General features: G+C 36.3%; 1 protein-coding gene across 1 annotated transcript; it reads left to right on the forward strand.

Moving 5' to 3' along the window:
- The first annotated feature begins 7882 nt into the window (after positions 1 to 7882).
- Positions 7883 to 19152, forward strand: LOC142983183 (uncharacterized). The gene is made up of 3 exons (XM_076130070.1): positions 7883 to 7942; positions 14749 to 14844; positions 18133 to 19152. Exons 1-3 carry the CDS (start codon positions 7922 to 7924, stop codon positions 18625 to 18627), a joined length of 612 nt encoding a protein of 203 aa, XP_075986185.1. The 5' UTR covers positions 7883 to 7921; the 3' UTR covers positions 18628 to 19152.
- Positions 19153 to 19726: the final 574 nt, after the last annotated feature.

Raw genomic sequence — 19726 nt, forward strand, 5'->3', positions numbered from 1 at the left:
GTAGGTAAGTATATGAGCGTCTTAATTTATTTGTATAAAGAAATTCGGATGTACTAAGTACGTCCATAATTCGCAATAAATTAAGAAAATATATTATGTCTGTAAAATATGCTATTGTTACAGGAAAAAGTACCTACTTGTATTGATCAGTAAAAGTCAAGCATATTTTGTAGATGGGTAGCCGTATAAATGTTTAAGAGTGGTTGATTCGAAGAACATATTAAAAGGTGGACCCTGTTATTATCAATTTATTGATACAAAAGTCCTGACAAATAACTTCTGATAATGTTTACGGAATTCTCAGGCCGTCGTCACAAAAGTGTGAACTACGTCATGATCAAAAGAATCATAGGAATGTGACGATGTGTAAGTGCGAGCGAGAGACTCCGATAAAATGACATGACTTAGTTCGCACGTTTGAAACGCCCCGACTATAGACTGTCCAATTGAACGAGCAAATAAACTAGAATGTTTTTTCTGGTAGATGAAACCAGACTTAAGCAATTATTTACTTCAAAATAAACACTACCATTCACCCAAAAAGCCCAATTACTGTTAAAACTTATAGCTATTATTATAAATACTATACTTTCTAATGTACTGTCCATTTGTGAACTACATTTATCTGAGAATCTAATCAGATAACGACTGTTGAAAAAGCATTATTATTACAAAAGAAGTAGGTAAAAGGAATTATAAATCTGATATTTTATTATGTCACTGGTTCTAATTCAAGTCTACCGCGATAGTGCAGCGGTATGAATGCTGTTTCAAGGTCTTGAGTTCGATACTCGAGTAAAAAAATAATATAGATATATGTACATATATACCTACTAATATTATAAAGCTGAAGAGTTTGTTTGTTTGAACGCGCTAATCGCGGGAACTTCTGGTCCGATTTGAAAAAATATTTCAGTGTTAGATAGCCCATTTATCGACGCTATAGGCTATATATCATCACGCTAAGACCAAAAGGAGCAGAGTACCAGTAAAATATGTTACAAAAACGGGGAAAATGTTGACCCATTCACTCTTATGTGACGCAAGCGAAGTTGCGCGGGTCAGCTAGTAACCCATAACTGTCCCACTGTTGGGAAAGGGTCTCCTCCCGTAATGAGGGAGGGTTACCTTCAAGAACTCTCAGGATGCAAGGTTACCTCACTATGTTATCGTATCATAGAACATGTGATAATTATTATTAATACACACAACTCTGAAAAGTCGAGTCGAGTTATAACATGACTAGCTGACCCGCGCAACTTCGCTTGCGTCACATAAGAGAGAATGCGTCATAATTTTCCCTGTGTGTGTAACATTTCTCGTTGCTACTCCGCTCCTATTGGTCGTAGCGTCATGATATATAGCCTAGGATCAGTAGTTCCTGAGATTAGCGCGTTCAAACAAACAAACAAACAAACAAACTCTTCAGCTTTATAATATTAAGTATAGATACGCGTTGTGTTTTTGTTTATTTGTCGTATGGTTAGTGTTCAACCTAGTGTCAAAGTTGTTCAAGCCGCTCGAAGGCCTATGACATGGTTTAACGACTGTAATCATAATTGACAACAACCGGGATTTACTTTTTACGTGCCCTTCGAGACGCCCAGTTCAAATACCACTATATGGTCACCCATCTATGGAATGACCGCGCCAAGGTTTGCTTAACCCACAGGTCGTTTACCAATCGGTAAGCGCAACTGGCCAAGATACGCGGTAAGACTGCAAAAAAAGCAATAAGAAAATATTATTTTATGAATTAGAAAAAACCACAAGACTTTGTCTGACACAGGAATCGTACCCAGCCGTACAGCCAGACCACAGAGGAACTGTCCTACTTATTAACTATTCGAAAGGTATCTAAATAACTGGTAACACAATACATCTTCCAATCGCTGCATAACACAAAAATAGACCAAAACATGAGTGAAAGTACCACGCTACTACAGAATAATATAAAATAAATACAAAAGTTCAGTGTGCATTCCGTTACGTGAACATATGCACCTCTTACCGGAAACTTTATGTACAGTTGAGTACAACAGTGATGTTATTTCAGCTTCAAACAAACGTACATTTTAAATTAGTTGATTATAATGATGAATTCTATTAAATGAGATCTCTCACACTAAGTATTGCTCTTATGTCGCGGGGACTTTTACAAACATATAAACAACGGACACAAAGAACCAGACCCGAAACAATTATATTATTTATGGATTGCACAAATAATTGTTCCGTGTGGGAATCGAACCCATGACCTCCCGACGCAACGGTAGCGGCGTGGCGACCTAAACCACAGCGTTACGGAGACAGATCTTTGCAAATGGTGTTATATAGTCTACTTATCCAAATTATAATACGGCTGAATGAATTCAAGACTTTATCAACTTTTTTCAGCCATCCCTTGCGTCACACAGCTGCTAAGATAAGGCCTATTTAATTCCTAGACAATCACCTGAAAGCAGAAGGCTTTCTCATCTCTAAGCCTCAATTTCACAATTTCTGAATAAATTATCGGTTGACTTATTAGTAAAAATTGTAGATACAAGAACAATTCTTAGTGCGGGAGTTGTAAAAAAATAAATAAGAGAAAAGATCTCCACATATTTTGTTTTAAGACAGGATACATTTTAGTCACTAGAGAGTTTTTTAGGTCCCAGAGCCTTTCTATTTACGCGCCAGATGGTTGGCTACCGGGGTGGTTTTTAAGTGGAAAATACACCACATACCCCAACATTTCTCCCCTAAGAAAGTTGATTTCTTTCTCCCCCGGAAAAAAAGGATACATTTTAGTAGGAATACTTTCCATACGGAAGGAGTCGCGTGAAAAAACTAGTACGTACTTACAATTACGAATGACTGTACTTTTACAAAACATTTAATTACTATGCTTTGTGTGTTCTAGTTGCAAGACAATGCGTTTGATTGTAATCCTGAATTGCTCTATTTCCGCAAGCATTAGCTCTGTTGTATAACATGTTTATAATAATCGTAACATCTTTTATAGATTAAGGAAGTTTGATGTAATGTTACGGACAGATGTGTTCAAATAAGATAAAACAAAAGCTTAGTTTATTAAAATTTAATTTTTTTCTCTATCCAAATTAAGTGATTAACCCCCGGTTTTTGAGGTACATGTAGCGGTAGTTTGTACATTCAATAGCGTTTAAGCTCATATAATTGCTATTGAATAGATAAACTACCGTTAAAAGTACTCAGAAACCGGGGTAAGTTATTTAATGCTTGGCCTGAGAAGAAAACGTGATTTGATCTTTAAAAAATCATCACATAATATGTCTTTTTGTGTGGAAATTTCTTACAACTATCAAATATCGACAAGTTTTAGAAGAACAACTGATAACATAATATCCTGTTTTTAAAAGAATTGAGCTATTTTCGAGTTATATGATAAGTGAAATGCTCGCTAGTAGGTAGGTAGTAGCGACTTTAGAAAAATGAGTCAAAGTTGCCAAATTAAGAATAGCTGATACTAAATGTTGACACTTATTAGGATATTACAGTTACTATGAATATACAACTAGTTCGGTAAAGGCAGTCTTACACATTTTATTGTAAAATAGCGCATGTTTAACTTAGTTAAGTGTCAAAGCGGTTCAAGCCGCCCGAATGGCCTTCGACATGGCTTAGAGGCTGTTTGGTAGATAACAATCGGAACCGACTTTTTACATGTCTTCCGAAGCACCGAGGTGCCCAGCTCAAATACCACTACCACGGTCACCCATCTATAGAATGACCGCGCCAAGGGTTGCTTAACCCACAAATCGTTTACCGATCGTTCGTACGGAGATGTTCAGTTCGATTACCACTAAGCATAACCCATCTAAAGAATGCGCGCGTCAAAGATAGCTTTACCTACAAATATTTTACTGACAGGTGAGCGCATAGGTGCACTTTTTTTATGAAAGTGTGTGACAATTCATTAATTTCTAATCGACATATAATTTCTAGACGTCAACGTTGCAGAACGTATGCCCTGAATTTGAAGCGGAACTCTACAAATGTCATTATGTTATAGTACAGTAAGTATCTGTAGCACTTATTATTTTGAGTTTAAAGGAGGGATAAGTTAGGTTATAAAGTTGAGAATTACGTTTTAATTAGTTAAGAATAAGATTTTGGTCTTCTTCTAAGATTAACGTATTTCGGTCATGGTAGAAAAATGATTAAGATTTTAAAGGGACGACAAGTGACTATGGGTATCTGCAAGTCCTTTTCAGCCGTTGTAAACTTGAATAGCCTAAATTAAGAAAGATTTAAGAGATAATATTTCTTCTTTATAATTATGTTCTACGGTAAAGTTACTACTGAACACATAGGATTTTATTACGCTCTAATATCATAAAATCATGTCCCCTCGGCACGGCTGTCTGTTCGTCTGTATGCTATTAAATCGTAATCTTCTGAACAGATTTTCATGCAGTTTTCACCATCACTTTTCGCATTATAGTATGTATGAACTTGTAACAAAATTTCTTTGGCTTCAAGAATCACAAATGAGTACATGGTTCATTAGGTTTCTTTCAGTGAGCTCGTGAGGTACCCAAATATCGAGATCTTTTGTGTAGAGAAAAGATTTAATGATAAGAAAACAAACAGTTACACAGTTATATCATCCATCGCAACAGAGTTATTACGAAATACTCTTTTCATGCATAACAATGTCATGCAAATATTTAAATTACATGTAATTTTAAGTCTAGACCTCGCTAGATGTACTGATTATCCTAATACACGGTTATATGCGAAAGTTGATTGATTAGGCTATATTTATGAAAGACACGCGAACTAATTCTGCATGCTTTCATTTTCATCGTTGATTTTGTAGATAACTTAACGGTTTGCATATAATGTCGCCTGCTATACTCGAAGATGTAGACAGAGGTGTTACACACCCGCGTTTCATCATTAAATAAATAAATATCAATGAACAACTCACACACGGTCATTTGATTCCAAACTAAGCAGAGCTTGTACTATGGTAACCAAATAACTGATAAACATACTTATATATTTCTAAATACATACTTATATAGATATATTAACATCCAGGCTCATAACAAATACTCGTGCTCATCACACAAAGATTTGTCCCGGGTGGGATTCGAACCCACCACACGCGGCGCTACGGTTGTTGCGGCGAGGTGACCGCTTAAACCACTGCGCCAAACGTGCAGTTATTAAGAACATACATATATTCTAAAAGAGCAGTGATAGCCGATTGGCTTAAATTGCACCTCCCACGCAAATGGTCGAGGGCTCTAACCCGAGGCAACACACCAATGACTTTTCGAAGTTGTGTGTGTATTAGAAATAATTATCACTTGTTCCAGCGGTGAAGGAAAACATCGTGACGCAACCTTGCATGCCTGAGAGTTCTTTATCACAGTTCTTGAAGGTATGCAAAGCCCCCAACCCGCACTTGACCAGTGAGGTGGACTCAGGCCAGACCCTTCTCTCATTATGGGAGGAGACCCTTGCCCAGCAGTGGGACATTAATGGGTTAAAATTATATGTTCCAACAACAGACAAATAGTATTTTATCCAATCTTGGAATTCTGCCTGTGACCCTGATGATCAGCGGTTGTATACACTGACTACCGCGCCTGAGAGGCACTTTACGGTTTGATAATAATATAACCAAGCATTCAGGATCAGCAAGTTCAATACAGCTTTAAGAAATGTTGAATTAAACTTATTTTAATATAACAAATGCTTTAAAATCTCTAATCAGGCGAGGTGATTCTTGTGATAAGCAAACGATTAATACATGAAATAATTTTACAGGCAGATACTTAGCAAATGCATGGTCGTTTCAAGCTGAGTGTCATGTGTTGCGGAAGTCTCGTTAAAAGTTTGTCACGGTTGTTGTTAATTAAGATAATAATCATAATAGTATATCTTTCGAGCGAGTTAAATAAGGTATTTAACACTAGGTCTACCATACAAGAACTAATAAGAAGTATAAGAGACGAAACACTTAAAGAAGACCATTTATCGACAATAATGAGGCTGTGAGCCTAATTGCGGCCTATTGAATGTTGCGAATTGAAATCATGCCAAAGTTTATAGCAAAACTGTGGCACTGCAAAAGTTATTTTCTTTACTAACAATCGAAATGTGGTATTAACAGCTTAGACCATTTTTGCCTGCCCACACGATTACATTTTTATACAGGAAAAAAGTTAAAACAAAAACTTTTCATATTTACAAAAAAAAACATCCCAAAGCACTGAAAGCACTAAAGCAAAACAATATTGTAATTCCTTATGAACGTCTTAATTTAATATTTCAGTACCCCAATCATTAGCCCTATTATAACTTTATGCAATCACGAACTACTTAGGCATATATTACCTTTCTCCTCTTATTATAACACCATAATATACACTAAAGAACATAGTTATTTCATTACAAGAGCACTTCACTATCAAAACACCAATTTTACTATGAACCTATTCGATATTCATTCAATTACAGTAAAAATCAGACCAAAAAGTATTGAACGGAACTAGAAACATAGCGAACTAATCACAGAATTTTACAAGCATTACTTCCTTTGTAGAGCACTGAATTAAACATTCAGAACAAAACAAGCAATGTAATTGAAAATAGAATTAATATCGTTGAACTGAGTAAAAGCATTTCCGATGATATAACCAACCAGTACAAAGACCTACGTTTTAGAACAGTTCGGTAGAAAGGAGAGGTCAAGTTACGCTGGTATTAATATAGAACAAAAATAAAACTGTTTTATTTCATAGACTAGTCGTTAGGCGCTGTGGTTCCGTACAAAAAAGGTTTAATGGATTCTCTTGTAATGAGTGTTTTTGTTTGTAATGTCCTTGTATATTTATTTATCTAGGTATTAGTATGTTGAAATAAAAGGTATTATGTAAGTTAGAATAAAATAAATACTTTTTGTTGGCCATTAGGGGTTTTGGTAAATATTTTTAGTGTTTCGATTTATCCTTATCTAGGACCAGTTTTTACGGCTAATGGATAAGTGCTGGATACTCTATCGGATGGATAATAAAGAGAAAGTAACAGCAAATGTATAAAAACAAATATCAAAGGTCCGCCTGATAAATTATTATTAGACTAGCTCTGTGGCGCGGTCAGCTGTGTATCCGACTGCTGATCATGAGATCCCGGATTCTATTCCCGGGTCGGGTAGAGTATTTTGGGCCTTTTCTAATCTATACTAAAATAGTTTGAAATACTAGCCGGAGTTAGGTAACGAGTCCGGTAAATGGCAATAGACCTAAAATTGCAAACAGCAAAATGTGAAGGTGCATGAAATACACCTATACATTTTCAGGTATAACTGGCGTGATATTACGTGTATGTACATAAATAATTTGATACTTAATCGGAATAAGTGAAGTCACTTATTATAATATTTATTTGCAGTATTATATCTCTGGGAGAATCGTTTGACGTTTTTAAGCTGAAGAGTTTATTTGTTTGTCTGAACGTGCTAATCTCAGGAACTACTGGTCTGATTTGAAAAAATATTTCAGTGTTAGATAGCCCATTTATTGAAGAAAGCTATAGGCTATATATCATCACGCTACGACCAAAAGTAGCAGAGTACCAGTAAAAAATGTAACAAAAACGGGGAAAATTATGACCCATTCTCTCTTATGTGACGCAAGCGTAGTTGCGCGAGTCAGCTAGTGACTAATAAAATTACTGAATTGTATATGGTCTTTTTCTTAAACCTTCGATAATACTAGCTAAACTACTGGTTTGCAGACTAAACCTAGATATGTACCACGGAACCCTAAATAATGGACAGTCAACATAGCACTAATAGCTCGCCCGTCACCTCTGTATATAATAGAGTCGCCCCATGTAATGACATCACAAGCACTTGTGCAACGGTACCGATCGCATCAAAATGTGTACAGTCGTTTTATATGTGAGTTCCTTTTTTTATTATGTGGTTTGTGCAAATGTGTGTGCGGAAGTGATGTGGATTTTATATTTACTTCTGTGGTTCGACGGTAGGGTGTATAAGGGTTCGATTCCCTGGTTGAGCTATTTGTGATTGTTCGTTTTTATTTTATTGTGGGGAGGTAGGATTTCCGTATTATTGTGTCCAAAAGGGTAATTTGGTTAAATCCATATATCTTTTAAAACTGATCATAGATTTTTAAAAATATCACAAGTTAGGTTAAAATTTTAGGAAGTCGCCATATTATGACAGATTTCATGGATTTAATTCTTACATCGACAAAGTGTGAAAAAACTAGCCAAATTTTTTTTATGTTAACTCCGAAAATGGGGGAGGCCTTTGTCCATTAGTGGGACAGTACAGGATAAAAAAAGAGTTTGAGTAGCCAATGTGGTTGACTCAAGACCTACCGCCTCTCCTATTACGAGAGTTAACCCATGTCCAGCAGTGGGACAGCAATGGTTTTTTAATTTTAAGCCTGTACTTCAAAACATTCTTCATTATAGCAGTGTCATTCTGTGTCATAGTAAATCTAAAAAGCGTTGTTATTCCTATAAATAACAGCAAGGGGAGTCGGGGGTGGAGGGCTAGCTTGTTGCTCGTCCACTGAATCATTGTACGTTTGACACATTTTATTTCACCGTTAGTAGAATATACGGGTGATAATGATGTGCGGACAAGCGATTCTGTTACTAATTATTAACAAGAGGCCGCCCGCAACTTCGTCCTCATGGAAACCCGTTTAAATCCCGATCCCTCGGAAACTCCGGGATAAAAAGTAGCCTATGTGTTATTCTGGGATTTCGGCTACCTGTATACTAAATTTCATTGTAATCGGTTGAGTATTATTTGCGTGAAAGAGTAACAAACATCCATACATGCATACTCACAAACTTTCGCATTTATAATATTAGATTAAAAACATCGAATTCGTCCGGTTTGTGCTAGACTATACTTTGTACAAAGCCTAAATAGCCGTTCGAGTGCCTTCGTGGCGCAGTAGTTTAGGTTGCCACTACTATTGCATCAAGAGGTAGTGAGTTCGATTCTCAAACAAAACAATTTTTTGTGTGATGCACAAATAGTTGTTCCGCGCCCGGTTGTACTTTTTGTCAATTGTTTGTATGTTTGTAAAAGTCCCCGCGACACATGTGCAATTCTTAGTGCGGGAGCTATCTTTTCAAATAAGGTTTTTTATATTTTTTTAGCCCTTTATGTGTCCTACTGGTGGGCAAGGGCCTCCCCTCTCCTTCCAAGCCTGTCTGTTCTTAAAATAAGAATTAGGATTGATATTTTTCATACTCTGTACCGCACACAAAATACTCCCGTATTTCCCCACGCCGTAGATCAGCCTCGCTCGGTACAGTACGATCCACGGCTACTGAACACTGCACAGTATATCTCACACAACACTGTACTGTGCACTTCTTCATGTTGCCAATCTGAAACCAATGGTGTGGGCGTTTCTATGGTGTTTATAAATAACTTTGCGAGAACTAGCTGAATCGAATGTTTAAAAAATTATTGTACTGCTTCTGTGACCAAATAGCTCACCGGTCGGTAAACAATCTGTGGGTTAAGCAAACCTTGGCGCGGTCATTCCATAGATGGGTGTATAGTGGTAATTGAGATGGGCGTCTCCGTATATCGGAGGGCACGTAAAAAGTCGGTCCCGGTTGTTGTTAATTAAGATAACAGTCGTTAAGCCACGTCAAAGGCCTACGGGCGGCTTGAACAACTTTGACACTAGGTTGACCACTAACCATACGATAAGAAGAAGAATTCCAAACTGACGAAGACTTTTTGCAATAATATCAGTATATTTACTTTGACGTCAGCGGTATCATAGGAGGTTCATCATCACTAGGTTGATTCAATTCCCGGGTCGCGTAAAGTACTGTTGGGATTTTCTTATAATTTCTTATTCGTAGCTTATGTCATGTCCGGAATAATAGCAATAGAGTCGACCCTATGTCCTAAACAAATGTCCTATAGACGGTAAAACAAGGTTTTGTTTCTTATCTACCTAACTTTCGAGCACAACAAGCTTGAAGTTTTAAAATATTACGTATAATAAATGAACTCTGTTCACGGTTTTTGCGAAAATTTAAAACAGTACTTCGGCTAGCGGCGCCAATCAAATTTGTATTGAAACAATCCATGAAATTGATTGTATTATGAAGCAGCGCTGATAATATAATAAAAAGACTCAATAAAGAGAACATTTCGTTTTTAATACTAGCCTTTAGGCATGGTTCTGTCTGCAGAAATTACGTAATACGAACAATATTTGGTAACATTAATGAGAAACATAGCTTCCACTGCTGTGCTATAATCTTGTCCTAGAATGATGGAAGCTAGACTTTCAGTCCACCATGCTGGCCAAGTGTGGGTTAGGACCTGAACATAGATTACAAACTCTGGAATAGAATGGATGTGTTTAAAACTTAAAATTCCATTTGGTGCTGTTCCAGGACTGGGTGAGGATTTCCTCCTAAAATGAAAATCTATACTAATATTATAAAGCTTGAAGAGTTTGTTTGTTTGTTTGAAAGCACTAATCTCAGGAACTACTGGTCCGATTTGAAAAATTCTTTCAGTGTTAGATAGCCCATTTTTCGAAGAAGGAATAGGCTATAGATCATCACGCTTCGACCAATAGGAGCAAAGTAACAGTAAAATGTAAAATAAAAACATGTGAAATTACTTTTTCTTTACGTTGAGACCAAAGCACGCCACATGCCACAATCCAGAAATATAGCTAATTAGCTATGCATCAATTTATACCTAGAAATAAAAAATAAACTTACATTTATTTCTGTCCAAGTTTACAATGTTTTTAAGACCAATAGTTACACTAGGCGTTGCCTGATATAATAATCAATTAATATAATCACACAAACGAGAAATGCGGTAAATTATTCACGATACGTTCAGAATTACCCGCGTCACGTTGAAGGCACAGGTATACGGGTGACAAATCAACATCGAGCTCTGCTGCGCTGTGCTATGTTTGTGCTTGATGTTGTTTTAAACAGAGCGTAGCCTCACACAGCGCAGCACAGCATGGTTTGTTTGTATCCTCATTAAAATATAAGACGAGCGAGTTGACCAAACATAGCACAGCGCAGCATAGCTCGATGTTGATTTGTCACCCTACGTGTCCAATTGTGTACAGCTGGCGTTTGAGAAATGCACCAATAACAGGTGCATGCAATTATTCTGAATAATCACCTAAATACATATTATTTAGTTAATCCGTAATAGTATTTAATGTGAAAGTCTGTTGGTGTAATACATTGGCTATATTGCTAAACAGATTTTGATTATATTAGATTTGATTGATATTTTTTCATGTATGATATATATTCACACAAGAAGTGCTGGGATCGAACTATACGCTTTTTTTCATAAAACAATCCTCATGCGATTATAGTAGGGAATTAAATTAAGTACCTACGCCAGACTGAAATGAATTAATATCATCATTAATGTCTGAAGAACTGTATTAAAAAACTTATTCTTTTTCAGGGTTAGACAATGATAATATAATAGTAATTGTTTATAATATTGACACCAGTCTTACTGAGATGTATCGTGTAGGTACCCAGATAACAGGGTTTTAGAGGTCTGATAGTCAGTAGCTCCATGTAAAATACTGGTGTTCAGCCGCATACGGTAAGACTGGAAAATACATAGTTGTAAGAAAGGCTACGCTGATGACAATGACATACACAACTTCGGACGACTTTGTAAATACTTGAATTGTAAACATTTTCTATTATTTTTTCTCATGTCAGTGAACTGTAATTGTTCTTTTGAGAATAAATATTCTTTAAACTTAACTTCAAAAAGTCATCGGGTGTGCTGACTTTGATTCGAACCATCGACTACTATCGTATTCTTCTTCTTCTTATCGTATGGTTAGTGGTCAACCTAGTGTCAAAGTTGTACAAGCCGCCCGAAGGCCTTTGACGTGGCTTAACGACTGTTATCTTAATCGACGACAACCGGGACCGACTTTTACGTGCCCTCCGAAGCTCGGAGACGCCCAGTTCAAATACCACTATGCGGTCACCCATCTATGGAATCACCGCACCGAGGGTTGCTTAACCCACAGATCGTTTACCGACCGGTGAGCGCAACTGATGGTGAATGCTTATTCCACTATCAGTACTTTTACAACACTTACTTTGCGGAATTGAAAGGTTTTCACAACTCTTAGTGGTAGAGGGGCTATAAAATCACAAGATTTTATTACCCAGAGAGCACTAGAAAAGGATGTTGTCGTAAAATGGTATTACCCAGTACTAATTCAGACAAAAAATAAAGGCAAACGTCTCGTAAAGCTAGACTCAGTTTATGTCTAGAACACAATCGGGCTAGGACACTTAGGCACTAAATGAGCACTAAAATTCTATGATAGGTCTATGTTTGAGCTTCAAGAATGGAAGTGATGATATTTACACAAGAATTTTATCGCAATTATAGAGCTAGTTTTTTTTTGTTTTCGTTGTAGTATGTGAAATTGTGTTGGGTTTTCTCGAAAACTATTAGACAGATGTTTATACCGATTAATATCATTTTTTTTGGGTTTTGTACCCAAAGGGTAAAAATGGATTCTTAGGACTTTGCTGTCTGTTTATCATTAGGCTGTATCTCATGAATCGCGATTCGCGATAGACAGTTAACATTTTTACAGATGATGTATTTCTGTTGCCACTATAACAATAAATAAAAAAATTAAGGGAGTTTCAATAAAACAAACGAGATTTATTACCGTTTTTCATAAATAAATGGCTCTCCTTCATAAGCGAAGGCAACTCACACTTAAATGTTTTTATAACTATGGATTGTCATGCTCGAAAGTATTGCAACTATCTCAAAAAATAGTCAAACTATTATATAACACTAGCTGACCCGCGCAACGTCGCATGCGTCACATAAGAGAGCATGGGTCAACATTTTCCCCGTTTTTGTAACATTTTTTACTGGTACTCTGCTCCTATTGGTTGTAGCGTGATGATATATAGCCTATAGCCTTTCTCGATAAATGGGCTATCTAACACTGAAATAATTTTTCAAATTGGACCAGAAGTTCCTGAGATTAGCGCGTTCAAACAAACAAACAATCAAACAAACTCTTCAGCTTTATAATATTAGTAAGTATAGATACTACAACATATAGTTATAAACATCGTGTTAGAACGTCCGGGTAAAAACAGTTGAGTTATATCGTGACCCACATATGACCCTTGCTGACAAATTGTGGTTATTTAGCTTCCAGAGGTCATCATTTATTTTCCTAGCAATGGAGCACTGTAATATTTTTACATATTATTATTCCTTGAGTTTTTGGGACTATGGTTTTTTCACATATAATACTAAAAAGTTTCAGTCATATAATACTTTTGTGTAATAACTATTTACATATTATGCAATGTCTGCCTCCGTGGCACAGTAGTTCGCCAGGGTCTGGCCATTACGCTCTCATTCCACGACGCCCTCGGCCAGGACGCTCTCGAATAGAAAAAAACTGTTGGTCCACCACGCTCTCGGCCAGCACGCTCTCACTTTTTATGTTTTTTGGTAGGACACTTGAGTAAGTACAGTTTAGAACAAAATTGTAAAGAAGTTTTAAGAGTGTGTAGTAAGTAATAAAATCCTACTACTATTATAAAGGCGAAAGTTTGTAAGTATGGATGTATAGATGTTTGTTACTCTTTCACGTAAAAACTACTGAATGGATTATGATCTACTTTTGTCTTCGTTGATTAGGATTATTATAAACATATTGTTATTATATTTAAATTATCTTATTATATAAGAAGTATATTTCAGGTTGAGATATATGACACAAGTTGATATCGCGTCATTCACAATAAAAACTGATTATTTTATACGAAGCAGTTTGATTTATAAGTTCAATCCCTTTCATAGATGCATGTAGTTAGTATTTCACAAATTACGAGGCGTATCCTCTTTTCTCCCTTACCGGGGACGATGGCACTTGATTAGTGTCAACTGGCCCGGCAAACATATCACCGGGCCAGTTAAAACTTATTTTCCCATGTGGCCCGGCGCCGGGCCAAGTCACCGGGCCAGATGGGATACAGTCTACTTGCTTCAGCATCCTATTAAAAAAAGGTTTATATAAAAAGTGAGAGCGTGCTGGCCGAGAGCGTGGTGGACCAACAATTTTTTTCTATTCGAGAGCGTCCTGGCCGAGGGCGTCGTGGAATGAGAGCGTAATGGCCGGACCCGTTCGCCACACCGCTACCATTGCATCGGTTCGATTCCCACACGGAACAATTATTTGTGTGATCCACACCACAGCGATCCACAAATAATTGTTTCAGGTTGTATCCCCGCGACACAGGAGCAATTCTTGGTGCGGGAGTTGTCATTTTAAACAAGAGGAATAAACAAAAAAATATTAAAATAGTAAGTATACCTTAGTTGCCTCTCAACTAACTCATATTGATGCTTTGTAAGGGACGTTAAAAATCTAGTTTTTTGATCGGGCTAATTCTTCTTCAATCTTATCAGCGGTTGAGCGGTTTAACTACTTTTGCAGAACATTCTAATGAATGAATAATGAATATGTTTGTTTACTAATTATGTTATACTTATGCGTTATGACTACATGAATGTGATGTGAAGAAAGCAAAGGAAGTTTGTAAGGATCATACCAATTGGCGTTCTCTGGTCTCTGGGAATAAGGCGCGGTTTTTTGTATGTATTTATTATATTTATTTTATTGTTCACAGCTGTCGAGCGCTCTGCTCCTGTCTTCAGCACTCGCCGATGAAGTGCAATGGTCACCATACAACCAGTTCATGCAGCAATTCGGACAAGATCAACAGGTAACCGCCAAATAAATGACATCAATAACAGTTATAAATTTACCCCCTTTTCCGGGATTAGACCCTTGCCTAGGTGTGGGACAGGTAAGGGTTAAAAAAATGCCCAGTCATGGGGAAAAACTCGCTTTAACGGTGAAGGAATGTGAGGAAACCTTTCAAACCTGAGAATTTGTTTGAAATTCTAGAAGAGTTGTGAAGTTGGCTTACTTAAGACCTAATTCCTTTCATTATTTCGAGATAAAGCCCTAGTATTTGAGCAGTATCAGTAAGTTAGGTGTAGGCTTTACTTCATCGATAGTGCAATGGATGAAAAGCCAAAAAAAAATACTTTTTTGTATAATGTAAGTACATAGCTTTAGCGAGTTTATTTGCAAAAACTACATCTCTGTACATATTCCAATATCATACAACCTTTAATACATATATTAAAATCCCGAATAACATTTTAAAGGTCGTAACCAATGTTCTATATCATTCTGGGGAAACGGCACACAATATTTAATCCGGCACTTTGATGTTGTCATATAAAAAATATTCTTTTTTGTTCTTCAACACACTTATATTAAAAAATTCAACATTTAATACATTTGGGCGGTGTGTTTATTTCCAGAGGTTTGGAAAGAAGGTTTAGTTTTTGAAGTGGTCGTTCCGTATAAAAGGTATTATGATTCTTTTGCTGACATGTTCATAGTTACGTTCACCGTCCGGTAAAATCTGTGGTTAAACTGACTGACAGTGCATCAGGTCATGGGTTCGATTCCCACACGGAATATTGGTGCGACCCACAAACAATAATTTCGGTTTTTGCTTATGTTGTATGTTTGTAAAGATTCCTTAACAGTTATTCTACATAAAACTTTTAAAACTTTTACACATAAACCTTTCTCTTGAACCACTCTATCTATTAGAAAAACCGAATCAAAATCCGTTGCGTAATTTTAAAGTTCTAAGCATATACAGACATATCGAAGCGGGAAGCGACTTTGCTTTATGTATCCAGTGATAATACGGGTCTTAGTGTGGGAAAAACCTTTTTTTTAAAGTCTTCATGTAAACGTTTTCTTTCATAGTGAATTTTGGCCAAGGATCTCCGAATACTAAAAGTATAATGTATATTATTCTCTAACAGAAAAATATAAAAACTCATAAAACAGTGTTATGTGTTCGTCTCATATCTTTTTTTATTATGTGTTTTGAAAGGCACTGAAACACTTGTATTACGCTGAATATAGTATTTTGAGGGTAGCAGAGTGTTAGGTCGCTTTATTGCTTTGGATTTGATTGTGGGAATATATTTTCAAGCATTTTTTGGATCTACTTGAAGCTGTATGTGTTGTTTTTAAAATATTGCAATTCAAAGTTAAGTTATCTTATTTAATTCTCATAAGTCGTGTTTTAAATTCCAAGTGATTTGTGTTCAGATTCCGGTTTGATACCCATATGAAGTACGTACGTATGCGGTACGTAGGTGCGTATGTACCTACGCCCTGGGACGTGTAAAACACATACAAGCCCACTTTAACAACGAATATGTATTTAAATATCACAGAATTATAACAATATCATGTTAATTAAACCTTGTGCTTACTTAACTTGATTAATAATTATCTTCATACCAAAACGGAGACCTAATTAAAATCTAGATTATAACCAAATACAGAATATAACATTTAGCCGTAATTATATAATTTAAGTGTGACAATTTCTACGCTCCGTATAACTCGCCGTGCATAACGATTACAAAAGATGAAGTAACGGTTACCGAACGAAAAATAAACTGTCAGATGCAATACCACAGATAAAAAAAAACGTTGAAACCATAGACTAAATAGCGGTCGTGTCGACGGCCGGAATGGCGCGCTTTTTTTCTTTTTTTACGTTTGAACGTTGCATTGTTATTGAATCTTCGTGAAACTGATTCGGAAGTCATTTTTGATCGTTTTTTAGATCATTCCGTAACTACATAACTATTGTTTGTGTATTTGAATGAAATTGTAGTCGCCTTAATATAAGAGTAGTAATATAGAACATATACAGTACTGGTGGCCGCCCACGATTTCATCTGCGTGGAAAACATTCCCGTGTAAATCCCGATCTCTCAGGAACTTGGGATAAACAGTAGCCTATGTGTTATTCTGGGTCTTTAGCTATCTACACACCAAATTTCATCGTAATCGGTTCAATATTTGCGTGAAAGAATACCAAACATTCATACATACAAACTTTCGCATTTATAATATGAGTAGGATATTCAAGTTGATAACACAAAAATTAATTATGGAATCGTACACAAGAGATCTTGTTAACCATTATACACCACTAGCTGACCCGCGCAACTTCGCTTGCGTCACGTAAGAGGGTCATATTTTTCCCCGTTTTTGTAACATTTTTCATTACCACTCCGCTTCTAATGGTCGTAGCGTGATGATATATAGCCTATAGCCTTCCTCGATAAATGGACCATCTAACAGCGAAAGAATTTTTCAAATCGGACTCGTAGTTCCTGAGATTAGCGCGTTCAAACAAACAAACAAACAAACAAACTCTTCAGCTTTATAATATTAGTATAGATTATTTAACACTATCCTACATTTAAATACCTAGAAGTTACCAAAATTTGTTTTTGATACAGTTATATAGGTACATATTACATAATTACAGAGAAGAGAAAGTCTAAGGGTCTTAATGGAGGGGTCTATTTTAAACAGAGGTTACTTAATTGTAGTGTCCTTTACTTTCCCTTGAAGTTTGAACCAAGTGAAAAGATACTAATTTCCATGTCTAAATATCATTCGGAACGCACAACGCTATAACGCCAAGACGTACAATACAATACTGAATTATTACAGGAAAGAAAATATGTCCTCGACGCAGATTTAGTTTGTGTTTAGCTCTTGTAATCGTTTTCATGTTTAATAGTCACTATTCATAGTTGTCCGACCAAAAACATGTGATAAATAGAGAATAAAAAAATATTCCAGATTTCGAGGCGCCCATAGCCAGTTGTGCTCACCGGTCGGTAAACGGTTACAAGGGTTAAGCAACCCCTGGCGCGGTCATTCCATGGATGGGTGACCGCATAGTGGTATTTGAATTAGGCGTCTCCGTGCTTTAGAGGGCACGTAATAAGTCAGTCCCGGTTGTTGTCAATCAAGATAACAGTCGTTAAGCCACGTCAAAGGCCTTCAGGCGGCTTGAACAACTTTAACACTAGGTTGACATTCGATAAGAAGACGACCAGATTTTGACGGACCAATTTTAAACTTCTATATTTTTTATTGTCAACAGTTTCAAGCCAGCGACTATTCAGGCGGCTACGACTTCGGTGGTCACGGGGAGAGCTCTCTAGAAGGTCATGGTAGCGACTACGGCGGCCATGACTTCAACGGTCACGATGTCAAGCCGCACATCTACCCTGTACACCAACACATCGAAGAAGAAAACCCTGAGCCCATCAAGCACTACAAAGAAGTAGTTGTACCTCTTCCCAAGAACGTAGAATTTAAGATCAACCAGCCAATTATCATCCCTGTACCACACCCTGTACCTATCCAGGTACCTGTACCTAAAGCTGTTGTCATTCCTATTATTAAGGAAGTCTCCATTCCTGTAGAAAAATCTGTACCTTACCCTGTAGAAAAAACGGTCCACGTGCCCAAAATAAAGGAGGTTCCATTTGAAGTGGTGAAGCACATTTTAGTGCCAGTTGAAAAGCCAATTCCTTTCAAAGTACCAGTTTATGAAACTATTATTCATACTAAAAAGGGTTCGCATAAGCTTTAAATAATATATGTGAAAAGGCCATATACCGGTTTCTGGGAATCGAAAAGCGATATTTGAGAATATCATACTGATTCCAACATGTTGTATGTTATCTAAAGTCGGAATTACATATATAATTATTGTTTGCTTCCCCAAAACGGAATGCAGAATGTCATTTTTTTAATTTTACAAACTTCTTTTTATCTGTATTCATGAAATTTTGGTTCGGCCTAATTGTTAACACAATTTTTCTTTGTTATTTTTCAAGAAACTATGTAATAATTATCTGTATCCGGATGAAATGAATGTGTGCTCGATCCAGATTTACGGATTTTAATAACCGGATTTTACTCTTTCGATGTGTTTTTAAAATGGCCTGTATTTTAATCAAAATGTACAATACATATTAACCTACCGCCTTAATATAATTTGTTGTTGTTGTTGATCGTTGTTGCGTGTTGTTGGTGACTGTTGTTGATTGTGCGTGTGCTCTGTAAATATTATTGTTATTTAGTTTTAAGGTGTAATAAAGGTTTTTTATACAGATTTTGGTTGTTTGATACTATGAAAACACACTATACCTAACACCCATGCAAGTAGGAATAAAAACATATCCTTTTTTTCTTTGTAAAGCCCTGGTTTACTATAATTCAACGAAAATGATACTTACCACAAAATGTTTGTTGATTCTTATCATGATTTTATTACTTTCCAAGCTTTGTTTGAATGAAATTGAGTCATCTAAACTTACTCGGGCAAAAGTACGAAAACAAAACTTAGATTAATTAGACCCATGGTAATTATTCGATCAACAGAATATAATTGGATTTGGTCAAATGTTTTAAATGAGCGTTATTGTTGTAATGTTGCGAGAATTTTCTGCGTCGCCCTTAAAAACGCCTGTAAAACTTTTATTAGCAACACTATGAAATGAAAATTATTGCTGGGTGATGATTGTTACATGTTCAAGATTCAGATAAAATAAATAAATAAATGGCTCAGTATAGCATTAGTACCTACTAGACAGTAATATTAGAGAACAATTAAGTTAAAGAAATAATTTACGACGAATAATAATAATATAATGTTTTTAAAGCGCCTTTAAAAATAATCATAGCAA

The sequence above is a fragment of the Anticarsia gemmatalis genome, chromosome 23 (assembly GCF_050436995.1).
Source record: "Anticarsia gemmatalis isolate Benzon Research Colony breed Stoneville strain chromosome 23, ilAntGemm2 primary, whole genome shotgun sequence".
In the NCBI taxonomy this organism is placed as follows: domain Eukaryota; kingdom Metazoa; phylum Arthropoda; class Insecta; order Lepidoptera; family Erebidae; genus Anticarsia; species Anticarsia gemmatalis.